General features: G+C 42.3%; 1 protein-coding gene across 10 annotated transcripts in view; it reads right to left on the minus strand.

Moving 5' to 3' along the window:
- Positions 1-13,458, minus strand: part of FTO (FTO alpha-ketoglutarate dependent dioxygenase) — a 262,862-nt gene that overhangs the window by 200,317 nt on the left and 49,087 nt on the right. For all 10 annotated transcript variants that reach the window (XM_083626301.1, XM_083626305.1, XM_083626299.1 and 7 more), the window contains exons 4-5: positions 7,005-7,148; positions 1,760-1,839 (exon numbers count right to left, since the gene is read on the minus strand). In XM_083626301.1, the coding sequence (XP_083482427.1) occupies positions 1,760-1,839; positions 7,005-7,148 (224 nt within the window). The remainder of the gene's footprint in view (positions 1-1,759; positions 1,840-7,004; positions 7,149-13,458) is intronic.

The following is a 13,458-nucleotide window of genomic DNA, read 5'->3' on the forward strand; positions in this document are numbered from 1 at the left end:
GGGCACCACCCGTATGTGGGAAACAAGCAGATGAAAAAAGCCACGCTGCAGATGAAGAGAATACACATGTATGCATTGGAACATCATCTGCCCCCTTTCACAGGAAAACTCTATTCTGGACTGAAAGAACAAACAAAACATGAAATAGACTTTTCTCTGTGGGGAGGGGGGTGTTCTCACACAACGATGCGTCTACATCAGGATCTTTTTCAGTTAAATATTTATACGTGCAGCTAAATCCCCAAGAACAGCCCTGAGAAAGGACCCCTTGGTGCTATGATTCTTTGTATTGAAAATTTCCATACTATATAATGTGAGGTTACAGAGGTTTATGAAAACAAAGCAGGGGCTTCTAAAGAGGAAGCTTCTTCTCCTTTTCTTTGTGTGTGTGTGGAAGTAAATGTGCATTTTAATATCAGAATAACAGAGTGTGGGGAGCAGGGTCAGGGAGTTCATTCTTTACTGCAAAGGACAAATAACAAGCCTTTTAAGTGATGTTTAGAACCCTAGACTAATATGGGTATATTACTATGATAATAATACATAATACTATTACACTAATATGTGTATATTAGATTGCTTATTTTAAGAGTCTTAGCTTGCACGGTTTCTGTAATTATGTTTTATGATGGCAGTACACAAGTCTGTGGGCTGAGTTCAACAAAATAAATGTGAGAGTGGAATGACTTCTGCTTGCGTGACCAGACTTTTGCCCTACTTGCCCCACACTTTCCCTGAATTTGCTCTGGAGGGGTGGGGGTGGGGAACCACCAGAATGGATTTAGGGGGCATGTGGGAGAGATGAAAGGGGGAAGTCTCATTGCAGAAGTCGTTCTGCTCACTCAGAGCATTGCTTTGAATACAACCCTGTATCCTACTTTTTCTGTACTGCTTCATCAGGGTGAGCAGAATAGGTCCCACCACAGTCTCAATGTGCCAATAGCCCTGCACAGGTAACAAGGTGTTCATGCTGGTTTCACTGACAACCAACCAACCAACCAACCAACCAACCAGAGTTAACAACAAGAGTGTTCATCTGAGGAAGAATCATATCAATGAGTTGTAGATTTTTCTCTGTTTTGCTTCAAGCTGGTTTTAATGTATGTGTGATTTATTTATTGTTGTAAGTCACTTTTGAGTTATTTTTGATTTTTTTAAAAGCAACTACTAAGTTTAGTAGATCTGTAATGAAAATGAAAACAAATTCACAGTAAACTCAGAGATGCATGGTTAGAACTAGTAGCCACTTCCACCCATTCCCACCCAGCTAATCCCTCTTACTCCTCACCCCTCTTCCCTCTCCCAATTGGCAAAATTCCTATCCCCTACCCAACTGCTCCCTTGAAATCCCCTTTCCCACTTATCATAGCAAGGCAATCTCATCCCCCTTTCTTGCCAAACACAAACTTCAAGCATGGTTCCTTGTGAAAGACACCGCTTTCTCGCTGCTATTTTTGTTGGAACATAAATGGCCATTGGGGTCCTACAAGACTTCAGAATAGGATGAAATGGTTTTTTAAAAACCACTCCACCTGCACCACATCATAGCACTAATCCTGAACGCCCCTCCCCCTTGGCCTACAATTGCAACTTAAAGTTATTTTGTTAAAAAATGCATACAATGCAAGCTACCCATTTAAAGTAGAATGTAGTTGGGCCCTCAGAGAAGAGCATCCGAGATCAGAGGAGGAAACCATTATTGTTCCAGGAAAAAAACCAAATGATTAAAAAACAAACCCCCAAATTCTCTGTTACTCACCTCTGCCACCCTATGAGTAGAACTGAATCTAGGCGGCAAGCCAGCCAGGACACAATGCTGGTGGGTCATGTTGAGATCATCTTTGAACAGAAAATAAGAGTTAGAGTCAACTGTGGAGATGGGTACACGATATAGCTGCAGATTTTTGTGTGGGAAGCTAAGAGTTTACAGTGGTATAATACTGTTTTAAGTGTATTGTGAAGATGGGGCCTATGGCTCAGTCCTAATAAAGAATCATTTTGTAACCATCAGAAAAAGTATCCATAATGCGTTTTTTTTGGGGGGGGAGGGAGAGGTGGGGCTGGAGAACCTTACATAATTAATTAGCAGACAACTGAACAAGATGTAGCAGATTTACCAAACTCATATGATCAAAGTTTAGCAACAACAAATAACTTTCAGGAGTTCATGGCCTTAGCAAATAGAGATACACAAAGTATGTAGATCAAATGCAGGGGTCAAGTTTCAGAGGCAAATTAACTGGATGGAAATATGAATGAGGCTTACGGTGCATATGGAAGGGTTTTGCTTTTTCATTTTTTCCATTTAATGCTGCAAATCTCCAACCACAGCCCATTCAGCCAAGTCTATGCTCCCAACTTCTAGTTAATGAAAATAATTTTTTTGATGCTCCTTGAAATATATAATTTGCTCGGTCCCCTTCCCCCATGAACTCCTCTCTCCCTCCCCCCGCCAGAAAAAGAGGCCACTGAATACATCCTCATGCCGTGTTTAAACCCCATAACCTTCAAGCAACATTTGATCTATAGGAAACAGCTGTGGAGAAGCAAGTCTTCCCTCTTTGAACAAGCCCGAAGTATATTTTGCTCCAGTGTGTTTTGAAGTCACGGCAAAAATTAGTGACAATTGTAAATCTGCTTGAAAAATCTGGTCATGTCTACCTCTTAAAGATTAGGGGTGGGGGAGACTGCAAAGACCATGACAACCTCAGTTAAGCATGCTGTGGGGCACAGCAGATTGCCTGCCACGTGCTATGGATTTACTGTATGCCCTCCCCCATAACGTTTTGCATCAGACACCCCTTTGATGGAGTACTGGAGGCGGCAAAGTTCAGCCCAAACTGCCTCTACAAGTGTGTGTGTGTATTGAGCTAAACTGTTTCTCTTTCACATAGGACATGAAGATCAGATTTCACTTATCGTAAAAATCTTCTGTCTGGGAAAGGAGAACACCGTTTCCAGATAACCCATCAAAGTCTATTTTTGATATTAAGAGGAAAAGGTGATGGTCAATTTTCGACGCAAACTGCACAGTTCAAGGTGTGGCTTAATATTCACCTGAAAAGAGAGGTGGTGGGGGGAATGGAGACAAGAGCTTAAGAAGCAGGTGTTGAACTAACCTTTAAAATTTCAACTTTAACACCTTCCCCCTCAAAGCACAACAAAGAGTCTTATTATATTCTCCAGCACCAGAGCTGAGAAAGACCTCAGGAATTCTTTTGGGGGGGGGGGGGGAGAGAGCAATAAAATACTAAAAATGCACTCACTCTTTCCAGTTCTTTGAAAGAAGTGGGGGTTTCTGGTTGCACATTTAGCTTGTCTTAATACATCATTTATGGCATCTACGATGCAGAAATATTTGAGGAAATAATACTGCTTCCAGAATTAGCAGAGGCTCTAGCAGTGAAGTGGGCACATCCTGAGTTCATGAATTAGGCCAATTAGTGCAATTTCTGTTGCTGAGGGGTGATGTGGAAACATGCCTTTTGCCTTCCAGTTTTGTTTATGTGGGGAGTACGCTGTGGAAGATAGACCCCATTACCTATTTAAAAACTCTGCTTCTTGGGAGGGAACACTTGCTGGAGGTTTCACCATCAGTTTGCCATGTCACAGTCTCCTTGGTCAGATTTTCAAATAATGATTTGTTTACCGGTAAATATCAAAATATCACTGTCAGCACAGGGGCTGCCCTCCCACTAGCTATAGCCAAAGATTTCTGGATGCTTTGTGTGAAGATTGGATGGGTGCAGGGATCATTCACGTATTTTCCAAGTTTCATTAATGATGATATTCCTTGTATGTCGTACACTTATTTTTCGTGGAACCAGACTGTTCACAGTCCACAGTGTAAATATACCAAAAGTTTATTTACGCTGTGGACTATGGTCATTGCACAGAACACAGGGAAGCTGCCTTATGCAGAGTCAGATTATTGGTTCATCTAGCTCAGTATTGTCTTCACTGACACGCAGCAACTCGCCAGCATTTCAAACAGGGATTCTTTCCTGGCCCAACCTGGAGATGCCAAGGACTGAACCTCAGGTGTTTGGCATGCAAAGCAGCAATGACTGTTTCCAAATACAAGAAGAAGAGAAACCTTATTTAATTCTCAGCAGCAGCAGCAGCAGCAGCAGCAATGTTAGCTGCCCCTTCGTTAATTGCGTTTTTAACCTGCCTTTCTCTCAAAGAAGCTCAGGGCACCCGATACATTTCCCTCTTTTCTAGCTTTGCAACAATCCTATGAGGTGGAATCCTATGAGGTGGAGGAAGCTTAAAGATGTGACTGGTTCAGAGTATTATGTTTACCAGCTCCATCTGGTACGCAGGCTGAGACCCTATCTGCCTGCAGACTGTCTCGCCAGAGTGGTGCATGCTCTAGTTATCTCCCGCTTGGACTACTGCAATGCGCTCTACGTGGGGCTACCTTTGAAGGTGACCCGGAAACTACAACTAATCCAGAATGCGGCAGCTAGACTGGTGACTGGGAGCGGCCGCCGAGACCATATAACACCGGTCTTGAAAGACCTACATTGGCTCCCAGTACGTTTCCGAGCACAATTCAAAGTGTTGGTGCTGACCTTTAAAGCCCTAAACGGCCTCGGTCCAGTTTATCTGAAGGAGCGTCTCCACCCCCATCATTCTACCCGGACACTGAGGTCCAGCACCGAGGGCCTTCTGGCGGTTCCCTCACTGTGAGAAGCCAAGTTACAGGGAACCAGGCAGAGGGCCTTCTCGGTAGTGGCGCCCTCCCTGTGGAACACCCTCCCACCAGATGTCAAAGAGAACAACAACTACCAGACTTTAAGAAGACATCTGAAGGCAGCCCTGTTTAGGGAAGCTTTTAATGTTTGATGTATTACAGTATTTTAATATTTTTTTGGAAGCCGCCCAGTGTGGCTGGGGAAGCCCAGCCAGATGGGCGGGGTATAAATAATATATTATTATTATTATTATTATTATTATTATTATTATTATTATGGCTAAGTGGGGATTTGAAGCTGGGTCTCAGCAGCTGTAGTCCAACACTCTAACTGCTATACCACACTGTGTGTGTTTTTGGCCCTCCAGATGCTGCTGGATTACAAACCCCATAATCTCTGGCTGGGGATAATGTCCAAGAATATCTGGAGGGCCACAGGTTCTCCATCACTGCTGTGAGCAGCAGTAGGACTTAAAGTAGAAGATGGCTAGGTTGTCTATTCACCCAAAGAATCCTATGGGAGAAAAGCATTTATTTGTTTACTTCCAGTGTAGATACAGAAACCATAAAGTACAATGTACAACGATAACATTGCTGAATCATAAAACAACAGATTCAAACTCACGAACTTAAAACTCCTAATTAAATGACATGCTTTAGCCCCACACCAGGATGCCCCGAAAGCCCAGTTGAGTAAGTGCCTCTTAAATCGACAACTCCACTGTGAGGATGACTGACACACCATCGGGGAAAAGGCGTTCCCCAAATGGGGCACTACCACAGAGAAGTCCCTATCCTGGATTACCGCACAACAAGTAACACCAATCAGTGTGGCAGCAAGAAGGGTTGAGCTGCTGTGAAGCTTTCAAGGGGCAGGTCAGCAGATTAAAGCTAAAGAGGTTGAATTCCAGAACACAGCTGAGCACTTTCCAGCTCAACTGTATTCTGGATCTCAGCCTCTGTACTTTTACAAAATTGTTTTCATGAGCCAAAGGTAAATGTGTCCTTCAGCCTTACAGTAGGTTAACTTGGGTATACCAGATTGTAAGCTAGGAGAACAGAGGAAGCTCAAGGCCCATATAGGTAGGCTGAGCATTCATATATTTTAGGTTTTTTCTAGCAACAATATAGTAGCTACTTTCAGAAGCTTTTTTTTTTTAAGGTAGAGCAACGTTGAACCCCCCCCCCCCAAAAAAAAAACCTTTGTCAAATATTACAAAAAAGATTGCAAGTGATTTACAAATACAGAAAGGAACTTGTAACCCCCACCCTATAAATATCCAAACCAGTTGGTCCCTATAAAGTACTGGTCAGAATAAGTGATTTATACACTTGAACTGGAAGAATTTAATATGTCTCCACATAAACATGATCAGGATGTTGTTACGGTGTTAAAATAAAATAATATTTTTAAAGCTGTTCTTTATATTGCATTTCCAACACGGCATGAGATGTAGTATATAAAGTTAAGTATGTATCAGGGGAAATGAGCCAAGCTCACACCGACCCAAGGTTTGGTTTGGTTTGATGTGACTGGAGAGAATTTAAGAAGCACAGAATTCCACTACATGCATGGGTCTATTCTTGCCAGTACAATCAACATTGAGGCAGGAGAGCGAATTAAGTTAGGTGTGGGGAATCTGTGGAACTCCAGATGTTGCCAGACTACAACTCCCATCATCCCTGAGCGCCAGAAATGCTGGCTGGTGCTGATGGGAGTTGGAGTTCAACATCCAGAGAAACACAGGTCTCCCATCCTGATTTAAGGGGCTACTCTGTTCAGCAATCACACAAGGGGGAGAGCAGAGCCATACTTCCTGGCCCTGGCCCCACTCCCTCACTGATTCCATCTGTGCACTGAAGTGCAAGAGCCACACCACACTGACTCTCATGCATTTACATACAAGCATTGTTTGTACATAACTCCCCCCCCCATGTAATTCAACAAGTGTCCTCCTGCATCTTGCACATTAAAATATTTTTCAACAACAACAACACTCTTTTGATATTGTTTCTTTTGGTCAAGCAAATAATAATAATAATAATAATAATAATAATAATAATAATAATGGACTGTGTATATTTTTCTTCTTCCCAATCTCTAGATGTGAAGGCTTACAGTCTACCCCTTCACCTCCCATAGTAGTGCTTTTCCTCTTGTTTTCCCCCCTCCTGCACATGTTTTCCTTTCCTCTTGTTTTTTTAAACTGACTATTGCTCTCCTTGTTTTCCTGCCCCTACCAAGGAGGGGTGAGAAAGTGGAAAAGAAATAGAAATTGGTAGCATGTTTGCTTTTAGATACTACCTAGCATAAAGTAGCAGTCTCCCGGGTAAAGGGGTACAGCCAACCCCGGGTTCTTTATGTCCCAAGCAACTTTCAAGCCAACATGCCAGACAGCTGGGTCTCTTCCACTTGGAGCCTTCTCCTCAAGAATATCAGCAGCAGGTTCTGAAAAGGAAAAGCAAAGCAAATAATTTAACAGACCTGGAAACAATCTCCTTTTTCATTAGGGAAGAAAATCTCTGTTCCCCATCAACATGGTCAATCATGAGAGATCGGAATGGCAAGAAGGTGAAGAACGATTTGACTTCTAAGCTTCTAACAGTCTTTCACAATGCAATATTCCATGGGCTGCTTTGGTGCCTGCTATAATGGTGCATCATCGAAAAACAAAGGAAAGTGGTTTTCCTTCAAAATTATTGCTTTTAGCTGCATGCATTTTAAATAGATAAATCAATATGGTTAGTCAACAAAAAAATTCTGAAACAAAACAACAACTATCTTTGTTGCTATCATTGGATTGGAAAGGGACTTAGCAAATGATCTCTGCAAAGCCATGTGGGGAAGGGTCCTAGCTCAGCAGTAGAGCACATGCTTTGCATACAGAAAATCCCAAATACAATCTCCAGGTAGGGCCAGAAAAAGTTTCCAGTGTGACATCCTGGAGAGCCACTAGTCAGTCTATGTAGACAATGCTGGACTGGACTCGGTATAAGGCAACTTTCTTTGTTCTACAAGACATCAAGAAAAACCAACAGCCTTGCCACAAACTCTATAAAACATCAAAATTGGATAAATGTGTCAATTTGTTTGTCCATACAAACAGGTGTCAAGTGCAAGTTTTTCTGCAAGTTTTTATCCTGATCAATTTTCAATTTCCACCCTCCCCCCCCAAAAAAAAACTTTAGGGTGGGAGAACAGATTTATAACTTTCATTATTTCACACACCAACCTGTGGACCAACACTGACCTCCTGGCTTCTCAATATGCAAGCCATCCATCACGTGAGGCTGCAGCAATGTTTACTTAGACTAGGGCTTTACTAGTCAGTCATAAAATATGAAAATTATTTCCCAGCTGATTTGGTACCAAAACACACTCATCTTTCCCCACCCCCCTTCTTTTAAGTATGCATGTGGGCCTAATTCCCATAGTTGTTCCTTCCTTCCGGGGACTCTTGATTGTGACATCAATAAAATAAGCAATGGTGGCAAACAGCTTAAAAAGCAACACTGCCGGAATCAATAATAACTTGCTTTCAAGGGCCTTCAATATTTCCTACCTCCTTTTGGGAAGAACTCTTAACAATATAAGAACAGGGGACACTTTCTGAAAACGGCAGGTAAGAGCTTTCAATGCAATCTGACCCAGATAGTGTAAGAAAGAGGTAATTTTTTGAGGGTTAATTTTGTCTGTTAGGTTGCTTTCCCCTCATCTGTGCTGTTCACAATATGGCCTCAATAAAATATGGAACTACAATCAGAGACAGCAATTTCAATCAATGCTTCCTGGGGTGCCCTCATAAATCCAGCACCTTTGGAATGCACTCGTTAAAGCATCTCTCTCTCCTCTGCAGTTTGATCATTTTCTCCCCTTTTATTGCTTAAGCGTAGAGTTCAAATATAGCTCTTGCGCTGCCATTCCCGTTCCTCTCAACTAACATGACTTATAATTATCACCACCAATTGAAATGAATTACTCCCACTGTGCTATTTTGGAAACAATAGAAGAGCAAGCTGCTACTTGTTTTCAAAACGTCAGTTGCTCCAAAGTGACATAAACTTTGGCTGCAGCCGGGTAGCAGAGATGATGGTGTGCATGCAAAAGTTCCTATGTTCCATTGCCAGTATCTCCAGATTGAGCTGGGTACTGGATTTGCTTATCTGTGTGTCACCTTGCTCCCAGTTGTGGAACACAAGATGGTTTACATGGAGTTTCCAGGAAATTTCCCATTCCAGCACTGAGACTCATGCAACAGTACATGTACGCCCCTCCAGTAGTGTGCATTCATGATGGTTTGTGCTCAGGATGCTATCGGAGGAGTTACATGCAATCTCCACGTTCAATACTGTTGGTGTCTGCCAAAATTTTGTGGCGGACAAACTGATTTGTTTCCAGTTAGTGCGTGTCCCTAACTGCCGAAATCCTGTAACTTTTCACACTACAAATGGACGATGGTAATGGTGTTTCTCCCACTTCTGTTGTGCTGAAGTGAAAGAATGCCCCCTGTCAACAGCAAAAATGCAGTAATATTGGAGAACGACTTATAAAGTGGAATGATGGATGGATGGTCCAGTATAAATCCACCACTACGACTGTGTCAATGAAATGCTGCAAAAAGTTACTAGACCCCCTGACTTTCTAGCTTATCATAGTGTATCAACCACTTGACTTTGCTCCTCCCCTGCAGCAAGTGGGATAAACAAATCAGGATAAACGAAACAACCCCTTGTGTTATGTGCAAACCAGGGATCTAGTTTCTTACACCCTAAGAAGCCATGACCAGCAAGCCAACAACAAACCATAGCTTCAGGTTGGCTAGTAATCATGGCTTGTTAGGCCATAGAGCAGGCTTCCTCAGCCTCGGCCCTCCAGATGTTTTGAGACTACAACTCCCATTATCCCTGACCACTGGTCCTGCTAACTAGGGATCATGGGAGTTGTAGGCCAAAAACATCTGGAGGGCTGAGTTTGAGGAAGCCTGCCATGGAGGATATGTTTTACATGCTGAAGGTCCCTGGTTGAAAGCTGGGAAAGACTGAAAGAGCTGCGGTGCACGCGGACCAATGGTCTGACTCAGGCAGCTTCCTATGTTCCTCAGTGGCAATGAAGCACAGTCCCCGGTTCATTATGCCAAGCTTTCCTAACTTGTTCACCCCGCTCCCATCAGGGGAGGAGCAAAGTAGGAGTGACTGGAGAGTATGCTTGACTAGTGCTCGTGATGCTATTGGGGAGGTCACAAATAATCTTGCTTTCAATACTGTGCGCCTGCAAAAGTTTTATGGTGGTGACCCTACTTCATCTCCAACCTATGCATATCCTGGAACTTCCTGCTGAATATCACAAATCTTCTGGCGTCTTTTTTGTTGCACTACAGGCCCGCCAAACAGCAAGTATGTGATAGTATTGGGGAAGCATTTCAAAACAAACTAAAACAGTATAAATCGACCACTTGCACTATTATTGTGCCAAGAACTTGTTGCAAAATACACTCGCAATAAAAGGTAAGTCTGAAGGGGGTTCTACATTGCCCCTGTGCTCTCTTCCAGAAGTGTCAACAACGGTTTCTTTTCCAACATGTCTTCTGTAGTTGAGGAAGATGCCCCTAGAACTGGGCAGTCTTGGAAGTTAGTGGCCTTGCCTACAAGGTTTACCTCAGTTTTGTTTTGTTTTTTTCCTCCCAGAGGGTGACCTCTTTAAACTCATTAGTATTGCTAGGAAAATCTCCAAACACAGTTCCTTGCAGGCTGTACAAATTACTGCTAACTGACCTTGCATCTATTAAGCAGCAAATAGAAGGGATTACTGGTCAATTATCAATCCACGGGAACATTCCAATTGGTTTATAAAGACATTAGCAACGAAGAAGCTGTCAGCTCTCGCCCAATCACAGCTGCAGTGGAAATGAAGTAGCAGTTGCTCTGCTTAGCCAAGATATATATTTTTTTAATTTAATAAATATAATAATAATAATAAAGTACTCTGTGTTGGGGTGGAGGGACAACACAAATTGTACATTATGAAAGTCAGAAGTAATAAGCCTTTCACGATCGGTCACCATTGCAGTCAATCACTGGTTTGTTAGCCTGTTAAACATTAACTTGTCAACTAACAGATCCAGTTGTTTATTACTCTTAAGATTTACACACTCAGGCAAGGCTTAAGAGGCAGCAGGCCAAGAACAATACTGGTGAAAGAATCCACAGAAAGGAAAACTCTTTCTCCGCAATAGAACAGCCTACCCATGTTACAGAGAATAGAAAGAATTGAAAACACACACGCACACTACGAGAATGTTACAGCAATTATTCATATATGTTAGTCTATATCCACTTTCAAAAGTCTGTTGTTGTTTAGTCGTTTAGTCATGTCCGAGTCACTGATAACTAAATTAGGGGATAAGTTCCAGGATCTAATATATGCTCACACACCAAAGCCCATCATCAAGCCTACATCCCCAGAGTGGCTGGAGAAACCCAGCCAGATGGGCAGGGTAGAAATTATTTATTTATTTATTTATTTATTATTATTATTATTATTATTATTATTATTACATGGTTACAAATACATGCACATCACCTTGAGTTCATGGAGGAAAAAGGAGAGATACAAATACAAAAGTTCAATCTATCAATCGATTGATTGATTGATTGATCAGATAGAACAGATACACAGACACCCTGGGCAATCAGACCAAGGTATCCCCACACAGATCCTAGGAGTAGAAATAACTATTCGATGGGACAAGGCTGCAAGAGACAGAATTTCACTAATTGATTCAACACCAAATCTCTGCCTTGACATTCTGGGTCACCGTACACAGCAACATAACCATATCAGAGTCAACGCTCTCTGCAGAATAGAACTATTGCCCCCTACAGAATAATGGTGGAAAAATCTGTTTGAGAACAACAGGCTTGGACTGTCAAGACTAGCGGTGACGGGTAAATATTAAATTCACGGCTCTCCATCCCAGTTCTCAAAAGATTTACAACTTTAAAAGCTATTAGCTTAAGTAGACTAGTGAATTCCACCTGTCATGAGTGTACATGAAATAGGAGGCACCCTCCAACTGCTAAGACTCAAGTTATAAGGAACTACATAGATCAATGTCAACAAGTTTAATTGTATACCTAAATGCAAACAGGAAGTCGAAGCAGCTGTTGGGAGAAAACTGGTGTGACGCGTTTTCAGCAGCAAGCATCCCCAGTGTTAAGGATCAAGGTGCTCCACTCAAAGGTAAGCTGGCAGAGACCTTGCTCTGGGAATCTTTCATTGCAACAGGTCTATAGTACACATATTGTGACAGCATTCCTTCATTGTATGAAGGACTCAGTCATCCACCCAAGAAACTCTTGAGATCAGGTATTATATAGTAAGCTGTGTGCATTTGGCTCTTTGCATTCCAGAACTGCCTCCAACAGCAGTCATTTCATCTAGCTGCATTAGAGAGGTGAGACTGCAAGGCCCCCTTCTTTGGCCTGACTGGGATCAATTGCCATTTAACTCTTCCCCTCACTGGCAATCATTCCAACTGGCTGCCTCAAAGAGGTGAGACAGTGAGGCTCGCTCCATCAACTTGGCTGGGGCCAACTGTCATTTAACCACTCATCTCCCAGGACTCATTTGGCAGATGCGATAACTTCAATTTGTTTCTCTTCTTCCTTCCTCCCAGCCCCTTCCCCCTTTTGCACTGTTTATTAAATTGTAACCTAAAATCTAAAACTATGAACTGCACTGAGCTCATTGGCAGAAATCTAGCAATCTGTGAGGCATATAGACTGGAACAATTGAAGAGAGAGAGAGAAAGCACAGATGTATTAACTTCCATACTTCTACAATTAGCTCTGGGCAAAGGCTTCTTGAAAATATTACAAAGAAAGAAAGAAAGAAAGAAAGAAAGAAAGAAAGAAAGAAAGATGCATATAGAGGATGCCTCTTCTGACCACTGACACAATTGCCATAATGGTCCCACAGAAAGATACAAGGATCATTATGACATTCTATTCAATAGGGCTAATCGCCTCTGCTTAATCAACCTATTAGCAAGTAGCAACAGTTCTGAAAAGTTTCCTTGGATTTTCAAAATGAATGGGTTACCGCCACGTTCTGCCAAGCAGAGAAACACAAGGTAGCTATTGATCAAACTGTTCAGAGTAAATTGGGAAACAAAGGCACTTTTGTAAAGGTAATGCTATCATATAACACTACACCAAGCACATATTCTGCCAGGTTCGCTCCCCTGCTAGGGAGATCCTGAGCTTCTGGCGCTCCCAATAAGGGCCAGACAAACTGGAGAGATATCAGTATTTCTCAGGAAGCTCTCAGCACCTTGAAAAACAGAGTCCCGATTTAGCTGAAGTCACCTTTTTAAAGGTCTGAGTGTAGAAATACTTCAGCAGAGCAGAGTCTCCAGTTACAGACTTCATAAAGGATCACAATTTACATAGGCATTGAAGTTCCAGCTTCTGCAATCATTAGAACAATATATGAACCCATTCACTTCTGAAGTAGTCTTTTTTAGAAGTGTAATTTCATATGCTCTCTGCTTTCTCTTCCATGTTAACTGAGAGACCGAGTCTCTGCCCACACTCCTTTTCACCTTTCATATCAGTTTTCCCTTCATTATCTCAGTACTGATCTTGGGGTGAGGTCCATACCACACCAGCTTCTTGCAATATTCCCAGGGAAGTCACTCACAAGGGCTTTTCTCTAGGACCCCTGCCACTGAAGAACCTCACACAAGTGGGAACTATAA

This window comes from Podarcis filfolensis (genome assembly GCF_964270895.1).
Source record: "Podarcis filfolensis genome assembly, chromosome: 8".
In the NCBI taxonomy this organism is placed as follows: Eukaryota; Metazoa; Chordata; class Lepidosauria; order Squamata; family Lacertidae; genus Podarcis; species Podarcis filfolensis.